Raw genomic sequence first — 24,581 nt, 5'->3', positions numbered from 1 at the left:
GAAAAGACAAGCGGCAAAAGGTGGGAGGGGTTGGCGGGTGGAGGTGAGGGGCCAAAGGGTCGAATCTTCGATACTCTTGCCTGCAGACCTGGTCGCAGTTCTCTGAAGGGGGAAAACCTACTGGACAGGTTTTAAAGAGGACCAAGAGACCAGGATACGAGACACTTAACGTCTTGATTTGTCGTGAACCTAGGAAATATTGTGAATGTCTACCGGAATTAACGTGACAATTTAAACGGACAATTTTTGTCGTGCATCTTATCGAGACCATCGGAAGAATCTATTAAGACATTTCTATGTTAGAATCGGTGCAATCTTCGTCGCGTTTTTTCCGTGACACTAAACTTGAACGAGAATAAACAAACTCGTTCGAACCGGTCTCGTTATCGCTACTGTTTCTTTCAGCGATTGTGTCATACTAGCGGGGCGAAGAAATGCGAAGACGCAGATGACATTGGCGAATCGCTCTACGAAGACGCGATTCGATAATAAATTAGGTATGGTAGGGTTGCACAACTTGCGGCCCGGTAGCCACGCTTGGCTATTCGTTTAGTCCATATCTTTCATTCGTAGCTCATTATTCGGCGTGAAGGTCTCCCCACTTTCGCCTAAAGCAATGGTGGGGTAACTGCCATAAAATAGTAGTGGTAATATCATTTATCGTGCCTTCTCGATCTCGAGACATAACTCACAATAATTTGCCCCGAGCGTCTGAGAAACAAATTTACGGATGCATCATTACACGGTCATCTATATCGCGTTGTTTTCAGTATACAATGGCAAAAAGCTGATAAGGAGAATAGACATTTACAAGATAACCGGGAGTGTAAATATTTATTTATATCTAACAATACAAACGTACAATGTCTTATATATTCGAAAATACTGACAGTAATGAAATGTGATAGTGTTTTACGTCGGCTAGGTTATAGGTATTACAGAGAAAAATATGATACGTAGATACTTCCGTGATGCTTTAACTGTTGCGTTCGATATGTATTCTTAAATTTTGTCAAGGCACAAAAATTTGTTAGCAATGGCTCACTTATTAAATAATTGTTTCTTTTTGCACTAAATGATAAATTATTATTACTAACTGACAATTTCGAAGTCCACGAGTGAGTTTCTCGGTTATTTTCTTTTTACGGCACGGCTAAAGACATGGATGTATTCAACGCTTTGAGAAGTCATGTATATCAGATTAGTGGATTTGAAAAATAGTCAGATCAGCTGAAAAAAAATATATTTATTGTTTAGAATTACATTGTATAATACGCCAAGAAATGCTATGCATATAGAACCACTATATAAGTATTAAAATAGGTATTTTATTAAAACAGCTTATAAAAGTATTAAAATTTTTTATTTACACTTTAAATCCTTCTGATTTACAATAAACTTTGGCGTTTTTACTTGATTCTACTGAAATAAATTTAATTTAAAAAAGCAGGGAATTTCAAAATTAGTAAGGTTTATTAATGGTTATCGTGCTCGACTTCACTTATTTCGCCTTCAGCTTAAGAAACAAAGAATTTAACATGCTTTTTCTTTAGTTTCGAGTTAAAGGACGAATTTCCACATTGGAAATTTTCATCATTAGCCAGTATCGTTTAGAAAGTTTCGGATGAATTCCAAAGTCGTTTTACACAGTTCTACACGATGAAAGACGATCTACATTTTTTAACACTCCATTCACTATAAAAGTAGAAGATTGGCTAGAACATTTATAACTAGAACTTTGTAGTTTGCAGAATGAGGTTTTTTCCGCAATTTAGAAAAGAAACAGGTGGTGCGATTTGTAGCCTTTTGGATAAGCATTTATATTCAAACATGAAAAAATTTATTTGATGATTGCTTCAAATCGACCCTCAGTGATTGTCAAGACATTGTCACATTTATTTCGATTAATCGCAATCGAACTTTCTGTAAATATTTCACAACTTATCGATTTTAATATCATTTCCCCATTTATTGAAATATGCAAAATTACTAAATACACATTGCATTACTTACGTATAGCACGAATATAATATTAATACGCATGTACCTACTTACGTATTACACGGGTAAAGTACTTCGCGCGATACGTATCACTTACTTATACGAATAAATAATATCCGAATATATGGCCACGTGTTTGTCTATTCCCATCAATTCCTGGAACTGCAGACCGTTGGAAGCGTGTCTGGTGATCCTATTTGCTATGTATCCTTTTCACATTCTCTTCAGTCTCGCTCGCACTACCTGTTTCTAGGCTCTTATGCGGAGCACGTGTTCGACCGAGCGTGCCAGTGTCAAATGACCAATTTCTGGAAGTACATTTCTATGGAAATACAGATAAGTCCGAATACTACTGTATTTGCCGCAGCTAGTCACTCATTAAACGATCCGTGTTCGACGACGACATGTCGATGTATTAGTAGATAAACACATACGAAACAGGGCGGAGCGTAAGTAGGTAGAGTTGGTAGGCCCGATGTTAGTGGTGGGGACGTCGGAGATATCGCAACTGTTATTACTTTGGTTACAGAGCTTGAGTTACACAGCTCTGAACTACGGTGTCATAAGAACGTGTGGTTCTAGCAATGGGGCACCGTGAATGCAAACAAAACCATCGACACGAATAAGTCCCTCAGTATGATCGAGTCTTGTAGCTTTTAAACAGAGAAATTTGAATCGTGAAGAGACATCTTTTATTTGATAGTGTTTTCAGCGAAACCAAAAGTGTCGCCGAGGATTTCTACTTTGAACATTGTGTGGATTCACCTCGATCGAAATGACTTCCGTGTTGCCCAAAGGGGAGACGAAGGTCGCGAAAATGAAGCAGAAGCTGATGACCGATGTCCACGTGAAGGAAGAAACGCGTTCGTTTTTGAGCTTCTCCAGGGAGAACCTGAGCATTTCGCAATCGGACCTAGAACAGGGTTTCAATAAACACCGTTTTCGGCCTAATAGAAATACAATACTAAGCGTCGCTGCTCTGACGATCGCTTTCCTATGCCTTGGTCTGGAAACGTGGAAATTGCACTGCTCTCTGGTTAACACGCGCGAAATTGAAGAGCTGAAACGCGACGTGGAGAGTCTGAAACACCGATTTCTGGAAGAGAATATACTGGACGAGCTAAGAGCTTTGGAAAAACAGGTCAGTCGATGATTCACATTAAAAATATGGTACCTCTCACCTTTGACCAAATTTTATCTTTTTAATTATTACAAGGTTCCGTTTCAACTATTTTATGCTAAAAGAAATTCTTCAGAAAGAAAAATATAACATGACGTAAAGAGGAATATACAAAAAAGTAAATATGTTCATATAAATGTGTGTGACAAAAAAATTATAAAAATAATTTATGGTTATGTGATATGTATAATACATTACACAGTAAAGTCCGAGAAGTTAACAATCATAGATGATAATATTATGCGAATTTCTTTCTTTTTGTTCTTTTCATAAATTGCATAATATTTTCTGCACATTTTCATTTAATCTTTTCGTACGCATGTTTATTTTCTATTTTAGACAAGAGGAATTCTTACAATTATTGTAAAGCAGAATCAGCCTAGTTCTAAATGTTATTTAATGTATATAAAAGTTTATATAATTTTTTTGCTCTTCACCTGATACCTTAACAAATGAGTGCATACATTTTAGAGATAAGAACAATAAACAAAAAAATTCTTTGTTAAATACGTTTAATTTAAACTCAAAATTATAATTTTAAATACTTGCGGCGTTCCTTTAAAATGCTCAAGATCGACCAACCTCACTCCGCGTACTATTTCTTTTTCACTTACTTCCGTTATGTTTATTCTCGTTCCTTGTCGAGGACCTCAAGACTCGAGCTTGAGACAATTCTTGAAATAAAATCCCTACCTGTTTCGCGATAATTTTAACGCCAACCCCCGATTTACTTAAATGTAAGCGAGCATTACTGTACCTCTTTACAGTCACTTCAACAGTAGACCACTTCATCCGACAATAATCGTATAATTCCGAATGATCCGACGTGTTTTCCGCATAATTATTAATACTTTTTTTTAAGTAATTCATTATTTGCTTTGAATATCATAAGTGAGCAAGATATAATTTCGATACGTTAATGATATCGTGGCCCAAAAAGTTAATGAAAACGTGTAAAACAAAAATTTGTTCTGTTCATTTAGAAACAGAACATTGAGACATTTTATCATAATTTGGGATAAATTGGAATAATTCGGGACAAAGTGTCCTGATTTACACGTACCAAGAATCAACACAAGGGACAACGAATCAGGACGCATGATCACCTTAGTCCTAGGGAGAAAGTCATATGCAGGGATTTTGTCGTGGGGATAAGTTAATCCCAGGACGAAAGGTCATAAATCAAAATTGTCGTTTTGTCCGACTCAACGGGCTCCATTGGTTGATTCATCGGTCGCTCGGACATCAATTTATATCAATAACTTGATGATAATTTACATCGTTAACGGTCACGATTGTGGGAGTGGGTAAATGTAAGAGTGAATGAACTACATAGTAGTGTGTTGAAGGTGCAAAGGATAAGTGCTTGAGATCAGAGCGGAAGAGATCGAGTGCATGTTAGGTTAGGTAGTGGATTGCATGCGACGTGTTCATTGAAATGAATTCGGGACACACACGTGAACTTTGAATCGAAAAATATACGTGACATAAGTGTTTGTGACCGAAAAGTGTAGTGGAAAGAGTAATTCCAGAACTGATTAAGAGCTGACGATAAAAAGAACGAATCAAATACGTAAAAAACGAGATTCTGATATTTTTATATAGACTTTATAGTATGTATTTTAAAGTATATCAAATCGGTGGCTTATTTTTTACATGTTTATAAAATAGATAGATAAACGATATTTATACAACATAAAGAAACGGTTAAGAGCAATTTATTACATACAAAAATTCAAATTTCAAGCAATCTATATTTGGTAAGGATGTATAAATCGATGGTAAAGGTTAAATCAAAATACATGATGGTTGAAATCGCGGTCACATTCCGAGGCTCGAGATAACTGCCCATTACTTTCTATACGATCTTTCATAACAAACATAAAAAGGGGTTATCGCTTCCGTCAAATGACACTAAGGTCGGAGACAAGCAAGGAGCACGTGTCAACATGTGATCACAAAACGGTTCGTCGACCCGGATGAATTATCACATAAATTATGCAATCCACTATGGAATTGTAATGTTGTGGCGTATCATTTGCACTGTCGTGTTGGGCACCTAACAGTTCAAACGAAATTATTCGAGCGAGTGCCACCGTTGTTAATTGTATTATCGGAACAGAGTCCGTACAGCCTAAATCATTTCAATGCTTCCGTAAATATTGATCTTAATAAAATTAAATTCGATTGAATAATTTATAGTTCGACTTATTTTATATTATACGAAAATGATGTTTTCAAAGGTAATGCTTTTATAAAGATACAGTAATAAATATTCAAATTATAATTTTAATTAGTGTTTGAAATTTGATTATACGTATACTGATTATCGTTCTCGCTCGGGATCGTCGACCGCATGGGTAAACAAACAGTGGTGTATGTAAGTAATTTCCTGTCAGTAATTCGAAGAAAATTCGTTTCAATTATACGAAGATTACTGTACAGGGTGTCTCCATTAAAAAAAAGCCATTTTAATATCTCCTTTGTTTTTAATGACACAAAAAATGTATTGGAAACAATTTAAATAGTATTGAAGGAGAAATGTGACGAAGAAAAATTTTTCGTATCATTTTTTCAAGGTCATCGATATCTTTTATCAGGAAAGTGTGTAATTTTTTTTATTCGATCTTCTAATGGATCAGATAATACACAATTATCTTCAGAAAACAAACTCGGAAGAATGACGATACAGAAAAAATGATTCTTCCCCGGCATTTCTCTGTATCATAAATATTTTTTGTATCATTAAAAACAAAGGAGATATTTAAGTGACTTCCTTTAGCTGAGACACCATGTACATTAGGAATTCTAAAATTATCTCAATTACCGTTAATAAGATCAATCATGCCGAGTAATTAATAATACAATATGATTTTTAACTACCAATTTAATTTGTTAGATTTTATGCATTACATGATATGTGGCTTCCATCAGGGTCAATAAATGTGTAATTAAGGAATTTTGAATAAATCGCGCAATGAAATTTTTTAATGTTTCATTTAACGAAATAAGGTTATAACAAAAAGATTTGATCTTTACACAGATAAATTGAAAATGCTTTCTCTGATTCCAAACTAGTTGGCCCAATTGGCTCTGAACGTTAAATACATAAGTTCTAGGTATTTTTCATGACCGTTTTCTTCGTAGAATATCGTTATTTTCTTTCATGCTTTTTTCAAATGTCTTCTGTAGTGTTCTGTATATATATGTTAGATTTGATAGCTTATAGTTAGTTGTTTGAATTAATCATCGGTTGAAAAACAACATTAAAGTTACGATGAACATTATTGCTTTTAAATTCATTGTAAAATTTTATACCGTCTACGTTAAATCATTGTATAATTTTACTTTAGTGATATAGAGATCAATCGGTACTAAATTTATTTTCAACAGTAATACCAAAAATAGATTTTTCTCAATTTACCGCTATTATCGAAATCATACGTCATTTTTCCTTCCCGCAGCTTTACCCTGGAGAGTCCAGTGACGATGACAACCCTGGCGAAGTGGATATCGACAACGTGGAATATGAATACGGCGATGACTATACTATAGAAAATATAGACTATTCGTCGGACTATCTCACTCCACCAGCTTATGGGGCTCGACCATCCGATTTCCTCGATTCCTCGTCGACGATTGCACCTGTACCGTCTCCTCCTGAGCCCACATCGAACAAGGCTGTGATGGAATTGTTGGCAGCCATGCGCAAGGCTGAGACCAAGCATGGTCAAGAATTGAAGAAGAATGCGCGAGAAAGTCACAGAAACGTCGAGAGGGAGCGCCACCTGGAAAAACACGAAAAGAAGATTTCCGAAGACAAAGTTGAGGCGCAGACAAACAATACCAAACAGAAACGAGATGTTCTGGACACCGGAAGCGCAAGGGATCTACTTTTGGAGTGGAGGACTGCTTTGAAACGCAAACGATCGATCAGTGAACATAAGCATGGTTCAAGGAGGTTGGTTGCATCTGGCTCCAGTCACCGTGAAAGTCTAGAGGATAAACAAGACACGTGAGTTATGCTTCATTTAACAATCATAAACACGAAGATAATTTTCGTTGTTATAAAATACCCTCTGTAAAATAGATCAAATTGATAGAAAATTAACAGTAGGATAAAACAAGGTTATAGTTGGGATATTACAAATTGGTTGTTTATGATCACTTTCCTCACCGTGAATCGCATCTAATTTCGATCAAGCCTGGGATCATTCTAATAATTTAATATTTGAACGGTTTAAACGTAGTCGAATGCTATGATTGAACTACGAATATTTGAATATTCTAATTTACCATTGGCCCCGCAACGCCATCTATCAATCTACTACGCAAACCTATAGCCGCGTGTACTTTATCTTCTGAACAGAGAAACAAGCTATCACGGTGTAAGGCTAGGCGCAACTATCGATTTTCTATTGATTATTTAGTTCAATTATTAGTTTAATAAAACACAGTTTACGATGTCTCAACAGTAAAGTATTATTTTAATTGTTTGGTTAACTCTATTATCCTATATACTTATTCGTTCTATATAACATTTAGAGGACCTGGAAGCAAGCGAGGAACGATACGAATGAAGCATGGTACTTCGTTGCGTTCCGTCTTTCGAGTGCTTGATACTCCGTCCTTCGCGCGTACTATTTTACCTACCTTATACCGTTTTTCACTCGTTATCGGTCCCCTTGATTAGGTCTCGCCTTCAGCAAGAAATAGGTGAGAAACGACCGCCCGTACGAGAATATAAATATTCATTATTTGTGTTCGTGTCACGGTTTGCAATCACAAAGAATTAAAACACAAAAAAAAGTTAAGAATCTTCTAAATTGTGCCGTAAGTTTTAAAAAGTTAAAAACTACTGAATTGAGTAGACAGTTTTAAGGCGGTGGATTACTTTTGCACACGCTCCGGTTGCTGACCATCATTAAGTAGTTGACAGCGTGTAAGAAGAGAATGTGATTCGAGTGTTTCCGTTCCTTTGTCTTGTTCAGGTTGCTCGAAGTTCGTGGTAGGCATCCTCCAAAGAAATATTACACCCACTCGCTCTCGGATGTTGTTCACGGTTCTCCCACCACTGTCGAACACGATTCGAACGATCAAAGTGTAGAACACCAGCCGAAGAAGTCCGCTCGTAAGCTTCGAAAGAATTTGCACGCGTCCAGACAAATCTTTGCCGCTCATTACGGCGCTGATAAAGAGCTGATAGGGAGAAGGAAGAATGACACCGGAGGTTCGAGACTTCGCCACGAAGACAGGGTTTTCAAGGCGTGGAGGCCCAGTGATTGGGTGGAAGGTCTTCGTATGGATCAACATTTCAACATGAAGGACAACGGAAGTCTCGTCATAAACAAGGACGGCTTGTATCTGGTGTACGCACAAATTCATTACATGGACGAGCACTTCGAAGCTGGGTTTCATTTAGAGGTGAACAATCGGCCGATCTTACAGTGCATGGTAAGTAATTTCTTTGGCAGTGAGAATAGTATTAAGGTGTTTTAATCGAGCCTGTTAATGCAGTGTTTCTCAACCTTTTTTTATTACGATTGAAAATAAAATATTATTTATTACGGTCTTTGTTACAATAGAACCGAAAAACAAAAGAAAAAGTTTAGGAGTGCTCGCGTACGCGAGCGATTAGACCAGCAGTCGGTCGCACTTTCTCGACGAAATTGGTCATGCATTTTCAAGTCTCTTGTATTTTCTATTTTATAATGAACCTATATCAGTGAATCACGTATTCACAATGTATTATACATTATATATTATATTAGAACTTTTTCCTACATATAATAAATATTGGTTATACATATAAATATATTAAAAATCAAACTCGATCGATTTCAAAGATTTTGAATTTCAGTTTGCATGGCCGATCACAGTCAGAATATTAACCCAATATAAGTTAATTAGTGCACGCATATATATGTATACGCAAAATTCACTGTAATAGTATTGATAATTTTTTAGAAATATCTTGGAAACTAAGGTCGAGTAGTGGTTATATGTATAAGAAAAAATTGTTTGAAATGTTGCTTTTATAATAAATATATACATATTTAAAAATCATCGAAATTAGTAAAGCCGACCACTTTCTGATTAATTACCGAAAATTTGAATAGCGGCATATTCGTAATAATTATATACAACGTTGTATTTGTTATATGTACAGAGGTATAGCAGAAGAAACTATAAGTCACCATGTAAAAAATTCAGTATTAAGGTTCTCATGTGACTGAGACAAAAACAAATAAACAAAAATTGTGTTTTCAGAACTACAATTCAGGCAAGGATAAGGATTTCAGCCAATCTTGCTTCTCCGCTCAGGTGACCCGTTTGAATAAGAATGATATTTTAGTCTTGAAGGAAGTTGGTAGTTCGTCGAGGTATGCCCTCCTTGAAGCAGAGAAAAGCTTCTTGGGACTGGTGAGACTTGGAGATGCCAAGACACTGCCATTTTATGTGCCCCAGTGATTTAATTTGCAATTCATACAGCTGATAGTGATTGAGTTTCCATGCAGAGTTGATAGAATGTCTTAACACAGTGACTTCCATTTATGAATGTCACTGCAATGGGTGCAAATTTAATTGGCCGCTCCATGATTATTGTGGAGTTACCCCACCATATCATTTAACTATTCTACCTCTCAAATATGGAGATATGTTGCAATCTTGTAGGAGAGGAGATAACTTGTGATGTCATTCATAGTCAAGGAAGTATTAAGCAGCTAGTTAATAATACACTGATTATAATATTTTATACTACAGTGCATGTCGTCATACTACTCCATATTTTCTATATTATGTTAAATTCAAAGGATTTATCTAAACAAAATTATGTGACTGTTAGTGTAGTCTAAGTCTGACAAGTGTATATTGACAACTGGTCAAAGATCTAGTGATAGAACCTCTATTAAAAAAATGATTAGAAACGTTAAATTGATAATAGTGAAATTGACATTTTCAAATGTGTTGTTGGATTAAATGAAAACAGAGATATTAGGTGGATCGGTTAACGATAAGTTGCTTCGTTTCCATCTATGAACACGGTACTAGTGTAAATACTATATTTGTATTTTATTATTAAGAAATTTTGTAAGCTATTATCGACTTTCTACGACCCAAAGAGAGAGTGAGAGTGAAAGTGAGAGTACAGCGAAACGATTTTGTAAGAGATTTATCTAAACAAAAATAAACACTTCGCGCGTACGAGTTGTATCCTGAGATTAAACCACGATCCTGTAGTATCAATCGTAGCATACTCTTTCACAGAATTGCTGTTTCTCATAGTACAACTTAGCCCGTTGCGAGTCTATTGGGATTAGATCTCCAGGTGAATCCATCAGGTCGACGATAAAGTTAGGCTTCATCAGCTTCGTTGGAAAAACATTTTGACGATGATCGACCAAAACTGTGTTTTCGTTCGGGTCCTCCTTCCATGAATCCGGTAGTACAGATGTTAATGTTATAAATTCTGGACAGGTCATGTCTCTGTTGAGGTAAGCTTCGAACGAAGATTCTTCTACTGGTACTTTCATCTGCGTGATCATCAAAGGAAAATATTACAATGTATCATCGACATAATACGAGTAACAACGAATTATTGTCACTAGGAGAATGTTTTAACATTATACCTGGGGCACTGCTATTTCGTTCCAAACCTTTCCATACTCTCCCCGCACCAGAGCAGCTGGCAAATGTATTCTATCCGCTATCACTTTAAAGAGAAAGGCTCTTTCAAGGTAAGAACCGACCCGAAGCAATCCTAATGGTATTACGCTAGTCTCTAGAGTCTCTCTAAGTTCTTTCAAATGAATTTCCAGCTGATGGTCCACGCATCTGAGCAGAGGATCCGGTCCCGACATCTGCCGAGCAACGAATTTGGCTAACATCCTGGCGCGCGAAGCCACATAACTAACATCCGTCAGTCCCGATTTCAATGTTCTGCATCGAATAGCATGTTAATAATTTCAAAGTGTCGTTCAAAGATCAGGAATCTAATCTCGTTGCACACGTTTTGAAATTAGAAACTATATTAAAACTATTTAAAGTTTATCAATTTACAATTAAGAGTTGATTTCATTTAATAAATTAAACCACGAAGTTAGGTCGGTGTAACTTTCTTGGAGGACACTTACAGATATTTAGACTCCGCTGCGACAAGCTTGCACTTGAATAATTCTACGTAATTGTAAAGACACGAATCACAACGAAGACGACCAAATTTCCAATCGAACAATTGATTTACAATATCGGCAGATATGGATATTTCACTCTGAACGACGTCTGCCATGTTTATGGAGGTGAGATCTAGTACAGACAAAAATCATGATACATGACGATCGCATGCTGCAAACGATATGTGATTTTCACCTCCCAAGGACAATTGACGGAATAATACTTCCTGGAAACTTGGTTCTTCAGGCTGAACACAGTTCACCACGTATACGAACTCCAATGGTGAAAATTTGAACCGAAGTATATCATCCAATATTGGAAACCTAATGGTGGATCGAGACAGGGTAGCCAAAGTGTGAATAAAAAAACAGAAAATGGTACTTACGAAGGTAAGAAAAGAAATTTGTCATGACAACACAAAGTTGAATACCTAAAATTACCGTCTAAGTCTCAAGGTCATTTTGAAGATTATGTTGCTACAGTTTCTTTTTCGTATTAAAGATACTTACTTTGTGTTTCAGGTATTTTAAGTATGAAATTTGTATCATCGACAATGGTCACAACACTATTGGTTGCTGAATTCGCCTAAATACTAGTCAAAACGTGAAGAATACGTATGTATGTATTTAATTAGTGAACAATTCATGAGAACCACTAAAGAATAGGTAGCCCCATTGAAACAAGAAAAAGAAAGACACTGATAGCCCTCAAATCTTGAGAAATATGATTTTAGAAAAAACTTTCTCAATGCAATACATTTCTTACTATATATACTTCATATAAGAGATGTTTTTAGGTATTCTACTCTTTAGTATAATATAAGGATTATAAGTTGGTATTGTACTGGCGAGTATTCCCCCGGACAATGTAAAATCCATTTTCGGTAACGTCATGCAAGGAAAGTCGTCCAGTGAAAGCAAACTTGAATGGTAGATGTGAATCGAAGAGCGCCTCTATGCACGTATCCCATGAGGGAACAGCTCTGGCGGTCGATCGGTTGTTCACCATGCTTGGCATCGTTTTTCATTGGTTATTCGTACGATCGGAAAATTTCTTCTTCCGTATACTGAAGTTCCGTAGTGAACTTACAAATTTAAATATCTGGCCTGAACGAAAGCGTTTGACAGAATCGGATCCGCGCATAACGATTGAACCAGTTGAACCGCTGCATTCCTTACTGGAATCGATTTAATGTCGCCTAATAAATTATATAATTTGCTCGGTCCGTGAGCCTTCAGGAAAGCGGACCTTCCAATCTTATCGATGCACAGGATGGCGAGAGCATTGCAGCAGGCGATTTTATACTCATTCATTGTTAAACACGTCAACTGGCAAATGATAATTGATTGGTTTTAGTTTGGAAGTTTCTAGTTTTGTTACACTTATAGAAATTGGTATTTGACTTTCACTTCCGTTACTACGTTTAAGACAGATGTTTACTTCGAAAGCTGCACATATGACGTCGATTATCTCCCCATTAACGATGATAGTTCGTAATAACTGATACATCGCAATTGTTGTTAGGCACTTGACAGCGCCTATTAAGAACTCTACTGGAACTTTTCCCACTGTTTGCTTCATTCGCCATACAAGGTAATTCTAAGGGAATGCCAAAATATTCTTTATCAAAATGAGGATTCCAGAGCTGTTTAAACTAACAATCATAGATTTCGAAGAAGTCTATCTACCTGTCCATGAACGTCCAAGAGAGCATAACAGTTTTTGATATCACATTTTAGTAACTGGTTCAAAGCAAACAAGGCTGCTTGCTTCACAGACCACTTCAAATTCTCATTTTTCAACAAGTCTGTGAACTTTTCCTGAATTAGCATAGTGTATAATCATTAAAAGAAAATATTTTAATTAATAGGAATACCTAAAATGTTCTTGACACAATTATTCGCAGTTAGTTCTTCAGCGGCTTCATTGTAAAGAGTCATCATACCGATACCGCGGCAAATGATCTCATAAATATTAGGATGCACATTGTCTACTAATGTGCGCAATAAGCGGTCGACAATTCCGTATGTGTATAGTGCCTTCCATATAAATAGATGAACATGGAATCAGACATAATGGATAAAGTGTTTTATTTCAAAGAAGTAGAAAATGTTTTCTTAAGAGAACAGAGTAAGTCTTTAACTAAAGAATACATCTTACGTTTAATAAAATCAACTTATATTATCCACCAACTATATATTTCAAGTTCTCTCACATCATGTAGTTTTCACATGACAACTACTCTAATATCTTTATCTTTTAACATAACTTTTTTGGATATCCTTCTGGAGACAATTGAGGTATTAGCAGAACTATTTATGTTTAAAGAAATATGTAAAGAAGATGTAGAGTGCCCTGTTCTTTTAACAAAATCTTTTGTCTTCTTGAACTTCACCAAATAACGTGTATTACTTTTCTGCCCAAAGCAGTGTGTGATAGGCGAATAACTACATCAAGAGCTTCCATGAAAAGTTTTGAATACTGCTTATCTTCTACATAGTTCAGAATCCATCTAATGCCACCAATATTATCAAGTAATTCGACTGTTGTAGGATTATCAGACGCTAAACAGATAATCCTTAATGCTTCTGTGTGAAGGTCTGAGCATTCTTCATTCTAAATTGGAGAGGATATACTATTAAGTGTTACAGGAATGAACTAAATTGGGTCTTACATCTAAAAACTTTAGTAAAGCCTGGAGACCGTTTGATTCTCTAAAGAGTTGCTGCAAGTAATTGTCCTGATTCCTATTGACTAAATCACCTATCACTTTCAGTGTCAACTCTTGAATTTCACGATAAGGTGAGTTGAAGAGATTGTATAGAATGCTGAAGTTAAAATTCTGAAAGTGGTAGAAGAGTACCTCAAATGTAACGAAATATATGTAAAAGTGAATTTTTTAAATTAATGAAACTGTACAAAATCAATTGTTTAATTGTTTTCTTTAACTTAACCTTTGCTTCTATAATCTCTTTTGCTCCAATAGGATCTTGTAACAGATTGTACAAGATTTCTAAATTGTTCTTCTTCACATCTGGATCAGGGGACTGAAGTCTCTCAAATATGAAGTTCATGTCTGGACATTGTTTCAATAATTGAGCTATACCAAACATGTCTTTTGACATGTTTGCCAATATTCTAGAAGAGAATTCCTGCATGAACAGGTCCTTATCATTGGCCAAAATCTTTGTGAAATGATCAATGTAGTAATTGCATTCCAACAGGAAATTGCGGACATTGGAAATGGTTACCATCTCTGCCAACAATTTTGCAGCAAATCTATGTGTGGTGATATGTTAATAGACAATTAAATAATTTAAACTATTAATATGTTAACAGTCATATCAACATACACAGAATTTCCTAAACATCAATCCTAAATTATACAACCTAACATTTGTTATCTTAATATGTACTTATTTAACTATATTAAAATGAGTTTTAGCTAAGCTTACCGAGTAATCTAATAGGCTATGTATCAAACACTATTTAAAATTTCGACTAACCTTCGAATAAATAGATCTTTGTGTTCGATTAGTGGAATTATGGTCACTACGATTTCAAGATCAAACAAAATTTCCAGGTGTTCTTCTGATTCGCTGCCATATTTTGAGAGAGCAGCAGCGGCAGCTAAAAGTATAGGCTGCTCTTTGCATTGTAAAAGCAATATCGCTGTTTCAGGATATTTGACCTCTAGTGCCAGAGGATTGAACTGAAATTTATTTTGCTCTTTACGGTCTATTCGGCCTTTATCTTTGATCGAACGTTTCTATGAATGATTTTTACAGTTATTAATAAGTAACTCGATTTAAGAAGAAAAGAATAGTACATTACTATTACTTCTACCTTTTTTGGACCCATTTTCCTTCGCCTTTTTAATTAATAATTCATAGGTAATCAAAAAGATCGTTTACAGTCATTATGATTCGCAAAAGTTTAAAATGTGTATTCATTGTAATACCTACTCAATAAGATGTATACAATGAATGTTGCCACGATGAGAACGATTCCAGTAACAAAAGGTTCTAAAAGATCTCGAATTTTCTTGTACAATATACTTTAATTACAAAAACTTACTTAACGGTGTTCTTTGATACTGTAATACTTATGATACGTGGTCCGTAACTTAACGTTAAATGCAATTAAATTCCCTTAATATGAAATAAATCTTACATGCTAAAAAAAATATATAAAATCTCTCGCAAGATATAACAATATACATCTCTGTAATTAGATACTGTGAATTACTAGAATGCGTTGAACCTATATCAATGCAATTGTGACAACGGTAATAATGAGATCGGTTCGACTATAACTACACGTGTCTTCTAACAATACTATAAACGATAGTATATATAAATACATCGTTTACATATATTATAGTTACCTTTTCCTTGGTGGAAAAAAATATAAAATTTCGTACTTCGTTAAGCGTACAACTATTAAATTTGTTGTAAAAATTACTCTATAGTGACTTGTATTATCGTATAATATATTACTATTGTGGCGCATATTGTTCTCTTTAAGAACATTCATATATCCTACAAGGCACAACGTCAATCCTTATAAAGATAAAATCAATATAAAAAAAAAAGATAAAATAAGTATTGATATGTACAGTACTACATAAAAAATAGAAATTTCTACATTTGCGTAACAACGACATTTCCATGGACGGATTAAATATTTAGCTGAACCTTAAACGTATTAATTAAATTCAGTCGTTTTTGCATTTTTTTGATCCCGTATACACGGGGTGTTTCATGACGTGTCAGTATATTATAAGTGGTAAAGATAATTTCAGAACCAGAAGACAACATAAAAAAAATTAACACAACAAATGTGTGCGCACAATTATTTTGTTTCTTAATTCCGAGTTTGAAATTAACTTTTGTAATACTTCTCGCTTATTAAGAAACATTTCGTACATGTGCAATCTCAGGTATGCATTGTTACCATGGTTTTGAACAATATTAACTAAATTTGTGATTCGCTGGAAGTCTTTGAAGGTTGTATTTCTTCGTCCAGAGAAATAAATAAAGCAGTCGTGGAAAGAAGGTACATGATGAAGGTTATCATACAGCCGTCTGTGGAACACCTTGGACTAGCTGTGTCTTGCTTTTAGTTTTAGGCAGTGAGGATTGGCTCATTGCTTTGTTCAACTTAGGATGACCGTTGGGTGAACTTGTAACGAATCCTTCGGAACGCATATCTTTCAGAGAGACGTTGGAATTACTCCTGAGCGAAGGCGTTGAACTGAACTTCCGGTTCTGTGCCAATCGTTCTTGAAGCTTTGTATCATTCTGTCGTGGCGTTCTGGATCTGATTGTCGGTGCATCGCGGTATTCATAAACATCTTCTTTCGAAGTACGGGTTAGATTCTCGATTCCCTCCGAGGGTTCATCATCTCGTACCATCAAGATGTCTCCACTATAGTAGTGATCAGATTGTCTGAAAGGGAAACCGTAGAAAATAGTAAAGAAATATACCACCATTGAATATACATACCTCCCAGGAAACAAAAAATAAATGGCAAAATAATACCATGACAACATCAATTAAAGATATTTTAACCTTTGAACTGAGAAAAATTTAGAAGCTGTGCAATAAAGTATGCAATGAAATACCAGACACCATATGATCAGTGCTCTTCAAATTACCTGCATATATTCTGGCAGCCTTGGTTTTGCTGCATGAATTATAAGCAGAAATAGGATTAATACATGAAATTCTTGTATGAATGTTTAAATGGATTAAATCTATAATCTCTGGATGTAATTTGTGTAGTATGATTGAAAAACCAGAACCATCTCCCACATGCACTACAGATAGATGTAGCAAGAGCTTTGGTTCTGTTTACCTTTTCTTACCTTTTGGCATTGCGCCAAAGCATACAGCACACTACAGAAAGTACAATTAACAGTAAACATGCTGTAGAAACTGACCAAAATGCAATTTGTAAAGGTTGCTTTGGTTCCCACCAATACTGTAATAAATGTAAGATTAAATAAATAAATTTTGTATTTATGCCTAAAATAAAATATATATTATGTCCTTACTTCAGTAACCGGAGGATATGTGGGTACTAAACGACCAATAACAGTTGGTAGGTAAACGGACCAAAAGGCACTTTCAGTTTGTCGATAGTTCAATAATATTGAACTGTTGAAAGTAGTATTAATATTCAGGTATCGTAGTTGTCCTTGCTTAGTACTGTCAAAGTGTAACCCCAAAATTTGCGATGGTGTAGGATTTCTACAGTAAATTAATAATATGAATTGTATTATATAGACAAAAATTAAAACTATATAAGTATTAACAAACATACCCATAAGTTGCAAAATTTGCATATGTTTTCATAAAGAAGTGACTCATATTACGATCATTATCTGTCCACATGTCTCGCTTCAATTTCCATTTCTGAGGAAAGAATTCTGAAAGAAGAGAACTATGTGATTATACAATAGTTTAAAAGAGAAATTTGATATATACCAATATCCATGAAAGGTGCGCCTGTTAGCCAAAGAAGTTCAGTATTATGAGGTACTCTACGCCACTGTGGCAAATTCAGTGCTTCTATGGTTGTATTTAACACGTACAAATAAGTAGATACATGTTTCTCTGTCAACAACTTCGCAATTTTGTCAAAGGGAGCCACATAATGAAAATCTGATAACAACTGAAAACACATCATGACATTATTTATGTGCAAAAATACAATTATAAAAATTGAAATTGCAATAAGAATGCACGATACTTACATTGATGTACTGATCGCGAATGTGTGTAATATTTTTTGGATTTGGCCAATATGTATACATATATTTTATAGCTTCATAAACACCTTGAGGATTGAGGGTGTAATTATACTGAAGAACAAGTTCCCAAATTTTTTGATCAAATAATTCTAAATCTATTACGTATTGATTTCTTGCTAATGTAACATTGTTATCTAAAATAAAAGAATATGATAATTAAAATATAAATACGATAAAGAAAATTGTAAATTACATACATAAAATATATGCTGCTTCTTGAGTAGTTATACCAGCCATATATGCCAAGTTCTGTTTGAATTTGTGATTTTTAATACTTTGTTCTGGTGTTTCCACAAAAAAATGCCAGTCAGATGACCTCCAGTCATCGTACCAATTATCACTTGGTACAGTGAAATTAATGTCTAGCACAGGAGCCCATGGAAACATTCCAATATGTGGCTTCAATTCAGAATTACCCAATTCAAGAAAACTGCGACCATCTTTTAAACACTGGACCAATTTCCAGTTGTTTTCTATACTACAACCTAACATTTCTGCATATACTCTGGATGTATTTTGTGCTCTGTATTTATCTATTATAACTGCCCAATCTGCTAATGCAGAACCTGATTGAGCTATTACTTTGGATACCATGTCTCTAGTTCTAGGTGCAATCATTAACAATCCAGCACTTGCTGCACCAGCACCAGGTCCAAAAAGTGTTATTGCATCAGGATTACCATTGAAAGCCTTAATATTATCGTATACCCATCGTAGTGCCATACTTTGGTCTAAAATTCCATAGTTTCCTGGGCTATTCTCATCACCTGTACTCAGAAATCCTAATGCTCCCAATCGATAATTAATCGATACAACTACTACATTGTAAAATGCAGCCAATATATGTGCAGGAAATAAGTTGCTAGCTCCATGGGTAAACTCTCCACCATGAATATAAAACATTACTGCATATGGTTGAGCAAGTCCAGAACTAATATCTGGTGTGAAAATATTTAAATATAAGCAGTCTTCGTTTACATCCTTAATTCCTTTAGTGGCACCAGTATACGCACTGGGTTGAGGACACGCTGGTCCCCAATCAACAGCTTGCAGCAATTGCCAACCTCTATGCGGTCTAGGAGGCTTAAAACGACCATCCCTTATGGGTGGCAAGGCATAAGGAATACCCAGAAATACATTAACATGTTTTATATCTCTTTCGACTGGTAAACTCCAAGGCCTGTGCCTTGCTTGTGGATCATCGTATAAATAAACTTTAAATCCTTGCACTTGTCCATAAGTTGTGCCAACTATCACATCCCTATCTAAATTCTTGGAATCTGGTCGTTCTCTTCCTTGTAAGTCTTCACGCCAACCACCTAGTATTCCAGGTAGAGGTACTCTCGTAGTTGTGTCCTATAAAGTAATACCGATCCACACTGTTTTGATACACTATTCTTTTGTAAATCAGGTTGTTCCATATATAACACAATTTTTGTCACAAGATATCAAAATGTGTTTTTAAATTGTGATACTACTTTTGAAATATCCTGCATACTAAATTAAATCGTTAACGGAAAGTTGTTTTTTCGCCCTTCGAATACGTGTCGAAGAAAGCTACGCTACATACGGAGTGACCTAATATTTTCTCGATCGACTATAAGTACAGTCTCGTTATACGTTGTCCATTTGGGGGACAGCCACGACTTACAACGAATCAGTCCTTTATTTTGCAATTCTTCTGTTCTTTGCCGCGACGAGTGTGACAGACTGCTAGTGAGCAAGACAGCACTTGACGGCAGCAAATCATAAGGGCCGCTCGAGTTTCAGCGGCTTCGATTGTATCGAGATACAGGAAAATAAATATCGTTTTTTTTAAAGGAAAAGTTATTTAAATTTTTTTAAAATGTTATGTTCAACACATGCAACGTGAGGAAAATAAATTAAGAAGCTATACAGCTAAAGGAATCTGTGAATTAAAGTGAAAAAAATGAAGGATATGCAGTTTCGAAGATTTGGAAAACCGCCTTCAGTCGTGGTTTTCAAAACAACGGACAATGAGAAACCCACTATCGGATTTATTATTATAGAAAAAAGCATTGGAAATAGTAGAAAATAAAATTGAGATGTCTTCATTCAATGCCATTAAGAGCTTATTACGAAATCGAAAGATCATCACAATATAAGATTAGTTATCAAAGCCATCAAAGATTTGAACGAACTTTATGATTTGTCGCTGTCATGTGCCCTCTAGCTCACTCGCAGTCTGTCGCACTCGCCGCGGCAACTACAAAAGCAGTGGAGGGGATAAAGAGACTACTTACAACGAAACACGAATGACGACCTATAACGAACTAATACTGTACTTTGTATGTCACTAATTTTCAGAAGGAACCACGCGATGTTTATAGTGAACCGATATTAAAACGTCGTCTATTCACTGCATTTTCTTATTCGACTTACCTCGAAATGGTATTGATTCTTCGTTGCTTTGTTGGGTCCTCTGTAAACAGGATCCAGATAACTGGGGCGGTATCCGTACCTTCTATCTTTATAAATATAAGTGTCGGTTCGATGATCTGACTCGTTCGATGGTATATACACACCATCGCGACCATAGTACCGACTACCAAGCGATAGTTGTTCCTGACACAGTACCGCAATCGTAAAGAAGCATAGACGAAAACAGACGCAGTCGAACAACGAGCATAGCCTGTATACGGCCATCTTACCGCGTGCAGACTGGCGTTTCACTGCAACAAGAAAGACAGGTGTGGTCTGTTCGTGTGTGACGCGTGACACTTCCCCACACGCGCGTAAAAGCAGGGAACTCGGTCTTCCAGGAAACTCTCGACCGACCGGGGAAAAGCGAAAGGTGCTACGAAAGTAAAACTTTACGAGTAGATGTGTACGTTCATTGAGGAAAGATACGCGAGATATATACTACTGAAAAGAGAAGTTGGAGCACGATTCTTGTAAAAAGAGAACGTTAAGCGGGACTCGTGAAGTTGTTACACGTGCGCTTACGAAATCGACGAACATCACGGCTGGCACGCGCGTGGGCCAACACCTTTTAACCCGTCACATTCGAAAACGATCGTTTCTCTCGCTCCCTAAACCTGCTGTTTATTGTAGCAGTGGTATCACTTCAAATTACTCGAGGCGTCACTTTTAACTTACCACGTAGAAAGTCTAGCAGAACTTAAGCGAATAAAGAAATGGCGTTTAATGAAATCCAAGTAACAACACTCGGTTAATCCACTGTATTAAATATTGGTTAGGTTTCACCTAGTATTCACTTTCGTAATATGGTTACGTCATCGGTAAATATCAATTATTTCTTGAAACAATTTATCATGAATTTTTCACACTTGTAACAGGTAAGATTAGTCAATGAATACTACAATTCAATTGCAATTACGAGAATTCATTAGAAAGGGGCTTGAATACCTATCGCTGACTACCGATCACTGATTTTAACGATCAATATTCGCGTCGGTGAGGAATTGTGCCAAAGCATCGTTCTTGTGCAATACGAATGATCACTTAACGGAACGTTTTAGAATACGGAACAATGAAACTGTGACTGTGACTTAAAAACGGTACTGTATAGCGATCGAAATCAGGTTCACTGCACGACCAGACACACCACAGTAACGTGTACCATTAGGAAAAATTGTTTACGACAAAAACGTTGCCCGGTCTAGCGTCCGGCGACCACTGAACGGTAATGTTACACTCGCGTGCAAATACGCGCTGCGATCGACCGCCCACGCGCTAATAAATATAGTACTTCATGGAACGATCGAGGTGCGTGATCTATAAGTCTCTATGATCGTCGAAGTATGCCGTTGCGTGAACGGATGTGTCATTGCGCTGACTCTGTACAGAGTGTAACAAAAATATTCTGCACGTTTTTTCAAAGCATTCGTTAGAAAATCCTTGAAATTCAAAATGAAAGATTTTTTGATTCATTTTGTTCGACAAGAGGATCAAAAGTTCAAAATGCATTGTACGTCGAGAGAGAACTATCGTCTTGTAAAAAATTCTTCAAATTTTGGCTCATTATATATCGTCGTGGGCTGTTTCTTCCCAGTGAGTCCCGTTACTGCGCGAAGAGGAAAGGGAGCCGTAATCGCGTAGCGGGAGATAAGAGTGGGGGAAGTATTGTGCTTTCACGAGCTACGCCGTGAAATTCAATTGGTCGGTATTTTGACAATCTTTTGCGCGTAAACGGTTCGTTTTTGACACACGGTTCCTTATAAATTTTTTGAACCCCGGTCAAGTAGAACGCGCAGAAACGAAAGAAATCTTTCACCTCGAATTTCGATCGCATAAATTCGTTCACGAAATCGCGATACTTCCTTCACACCGTGTAGATGTTAGATTACTAGTTCCACGCTTATCTCGAAATGATTTTACCTTAAAAAGATTAGTTCAGTGATGTTCATCGCGATCGTATCGTTAACTCCTCGTCGTTTCGGACGAGAGTTCCATTTATCGCGCGTTTATTTGTACTCGGTTTTGACGAAGCGTTTTCAATGTTTAATTTGCCACAGATGCCCGTTACAAATGCTGGGATATTTAAAACACGTTACGAATTAAAAGGGAACTGGTTATTGAGAACCGTTGAAATTAATAGTGTGTCGGGTTGTGAATAAAGCGATAATCGATAATACCGTTCTTCGCTTTCACTGGTGAATAATCTTCTTGTCGATTATGGTTACCTCGAGCGGTTCTTCGTCCTTATGTACGTTACATACACGGAATTGGCATTAAAGAGGAAGATACGTTTAAACATAAGGTGATGAACGTCGTAAGATTCGGATGGCTATTTATAATAAAACTTAAAAAAAAAAAATTATGACGATTCTTTGTTACTTCAAAAAGTCAGAGATAAATTGGCCAGTTCCGACCGATCATACCATAATTAATAAATAATTCAAACTTCACAAGGTGTTTGTAGTCCGCTCGAAAAATATGTACGATCTTGCAGAGAATTAACCAAACATCAGAAACATGGGATATTCTGTGTATGAATAATTAAATTAAAATAATTAAATAAAAATCAAATTAAAATTATAAAAACCATTTTAAATACTTAATTCTTTTGTACAAGAATGTTATAATATATTAAACATAAAAATTGACCGAATCATAGGGAAAAACTATATAATAATAATAAAAAATTTTCAATTTATGGAATTTCAAATTTTTCATTTTGTTCTACATTCCTAAACAACTGCTTAGATTTGCATTTATCTAGATCTAACATTGGATATCTTGTGCACGAATAAATATAAATTGTATACGAATAATAACCATATAAACAAATTCTAATATGACATCATTCTGCGAAAGTAGCTTCGTTACATTAAATTAAAATTATAAAAACTTTTCTATAGTAATACTTCTTACTCTTATTAATAAAAGTTACCAAACTTTTATTTTACCATTTTAATATATTACAATATTTTTGTACGAAAGGTACAAGAATAATTTAAAAGTTAAAAAAGTATTTAAGTTAGAAGAACTTCAATTAGTTCTTTCATATAAGAATATTCTAATATATTAAAGAAGGAAACCGATCGAATCATAGGGAAAAGTTGTACAATAATAATAATAAAAAATTGTCAATTTATGGAACTTCAAATTCTTTACTTTGTTCTGCATCCCTAAGCAGCTGCTTAGATTTGCATGCACCTAGCTCAAACATTGTACGAACGAATACGCCTAGAATATGAATAATAACCACGTAAAAAGTGATTTTAAAACACCATTTGCTGGGAAATACGTTAGAATGCTTCTCATTAAGGGAGGGTTAACGTTGCACTTGCTGGCACGTGATCGGTCAAACTTGTCCAGTCTAGCCAGCAAGAGGACAAAGTAAAACCATTTTTATCCCTCGGTCCTCCCCAGCGCGAGTTCTCCAATTTACTGCAATTGCTGGATTTATTACCCGTTCCCTGCTCGACTTTACTTACATGCACGTACAGTCACAGTAAAGAGGCGACCGAGTTTAATTACATCGGCTGTTGCGCTATCCTTTTGGAATCGTCACGCTCGACACAGCGGGGTCGAGTTCTTGGACCCTTCTGGATCCTTAAAGATTGCTTGCTAAAATTTAAACTATTTCAAGTACTTGGTAACGGATTGGACAATTGGACATTAGAATTGGATTCTACGAACTATTGCCTGAAATTTAAATTATCCCAGGTGCTAGAAATTGTTGTTCGAGTTTTAAACTATTCCAGCCACGTGTCTAACATTTTTATTACATCATTGTTGTCCATGTAGCAAACTTTGGAACAGAGTCCTTCTTAATAAGAGTTACTGGAATTTTTTCAAAAAAAAAGGATATTTAACATAATTAAAAAATATTGGTATAATTAAGTTTCTCGTTGCTTGAATCATTTTATATCAATCTTTCGATTGTAAACGACCATATTTGGCTTAGTTAAAAATCG

At 35.7% G+C, this 24,581-nt stretch overlaps 3 protein-coding genes across 9 annotated transcripts; 1 reads left to right on the top strand and 2 right to left on the bottom strand.

Moving 5' to 3' along the window:
- Positions 1–60: 60 nt before the first annotated feature.
- On the top strand, positions 61–10,387 carry Egr (TNF superfamily member 12 eiger). 4 transcript variants are annotated; one of them, XM_076313047.1, is made up of 5 exons: positions 61–497; positions 2,714–3,142; positions 6,646–7,196; positions 8,173–8,635; positions 9,452–10,387. In XM_076313047.1, the coding sequence occupies exons 2-5, from the start codon at positions 2,777–2,779 to the stop codon at positions 9,650–9,652; spliced, it is 1,581 nt and encodes a 526-aa protein (XP_076169162.1). In that variant the 5' UTR covers positions 61–497; positions 2,714–2,776; the 3' UTR covers positions 9,653–10,387. The 4 variants fall into 4 exon arrangements, with proteins under 4 accessions (XP_076169162.1, XP_076169163.1, XP_076169161.1 ...); XM_076313048.1 differs by having other exon boundaries at positions 2,705–3,142; XM_076313046.1 differs by having other exon boundaries at positions 2,584–3,142.
- LOC143147455 (armadillo repeat-containing protein 3) lies at positions 10,341–15,217 on the bottom strand. Its single transcript, XM_076312699.1, is given in 13 exon segments — positions 10,341–10,716; positions 10,813–11,122; positions 11,317–11,679; positions 12,201–12,374; positions 12,446–12,684; positions 12,797–12,955; positions 13,045–13,163; positions 13,233–13,395; positions 13,769–13,972; positions 14,031–14,198; positions 14,311–14,635; positions 14,863–15,125; positions 15,203–15,217. Coding segments are annotated over 13 exon segments (2,793 nt in total). The 3' UTR covers positions 10,341–10,425.
- A 1,128-nt stretch (positions 15,218–16,345) lies between these two features.
- Positions 16,346–21,934, bottom strand: Gli (carboxyl ester lipase-like protein Gli). 4 transcript variants are annotated; one of them, XM_076313043.1, is made up of 9 exons: positions 21,565–21,924; positions 20,578–20,867; positions 18,372–19,530; positions 18,118–18,308; positions 17,849–18,035; positions 17,685–17,790; positions 17,416–17,611; positions 17,227–17,342; positions 16,346–16,807 (listed from the first exon to the last, which is right to left on the bottom strand). In XM_076313043.1, exons 2-9 carry the CDS (start codon positions 20,839–20,841, stop codon positions 16,432–16,434), a joined length of 2,595 nt encoding a protein of 864 aa, XP_076169158.1. In that variant the 5' UTR covers positions 20,842–20,867; positions 21,565–21,924; the 3' UTR covers positions 16,346–16,431. The 4 variants fall into 4 exon arrangements, with proteins under 4 accessions (XP_076169158.1, XP_076169156.1, XP_076169157.1 ...); XM_076313041.1 differs by having other exon boundaries at positions 21,295–21,923; XM_076313044.1 differs by having other exon boundaries at positions 16,677–16,807; positions 17,217–17,342; positions 21,295–21,934.
- Between the last annotated feature and the right edge of the window lie 2,647 nt (positions 21,935–24,581).

This window comes from Ptiloglossa arizonensis, chromosome 5 (genome assembly GCF_051014685.1).
Source record: "Ptiloglossa arizonensis isolate GNS036 chromosome 5, iyPtiAriz1_principal, whole genome shotgun sequence".
NCBI classification, from domain to species: domain Eukaryota; kingdom Metazoa; phylum Arthropoda; class Insecta; order Hymenoptera; family Colletidae; genus Ptiloglossa; species Ptiloglossa arizonensis.
This window is presented reverse-complemented; position numbering and strand designations above follow the sequence as displayed.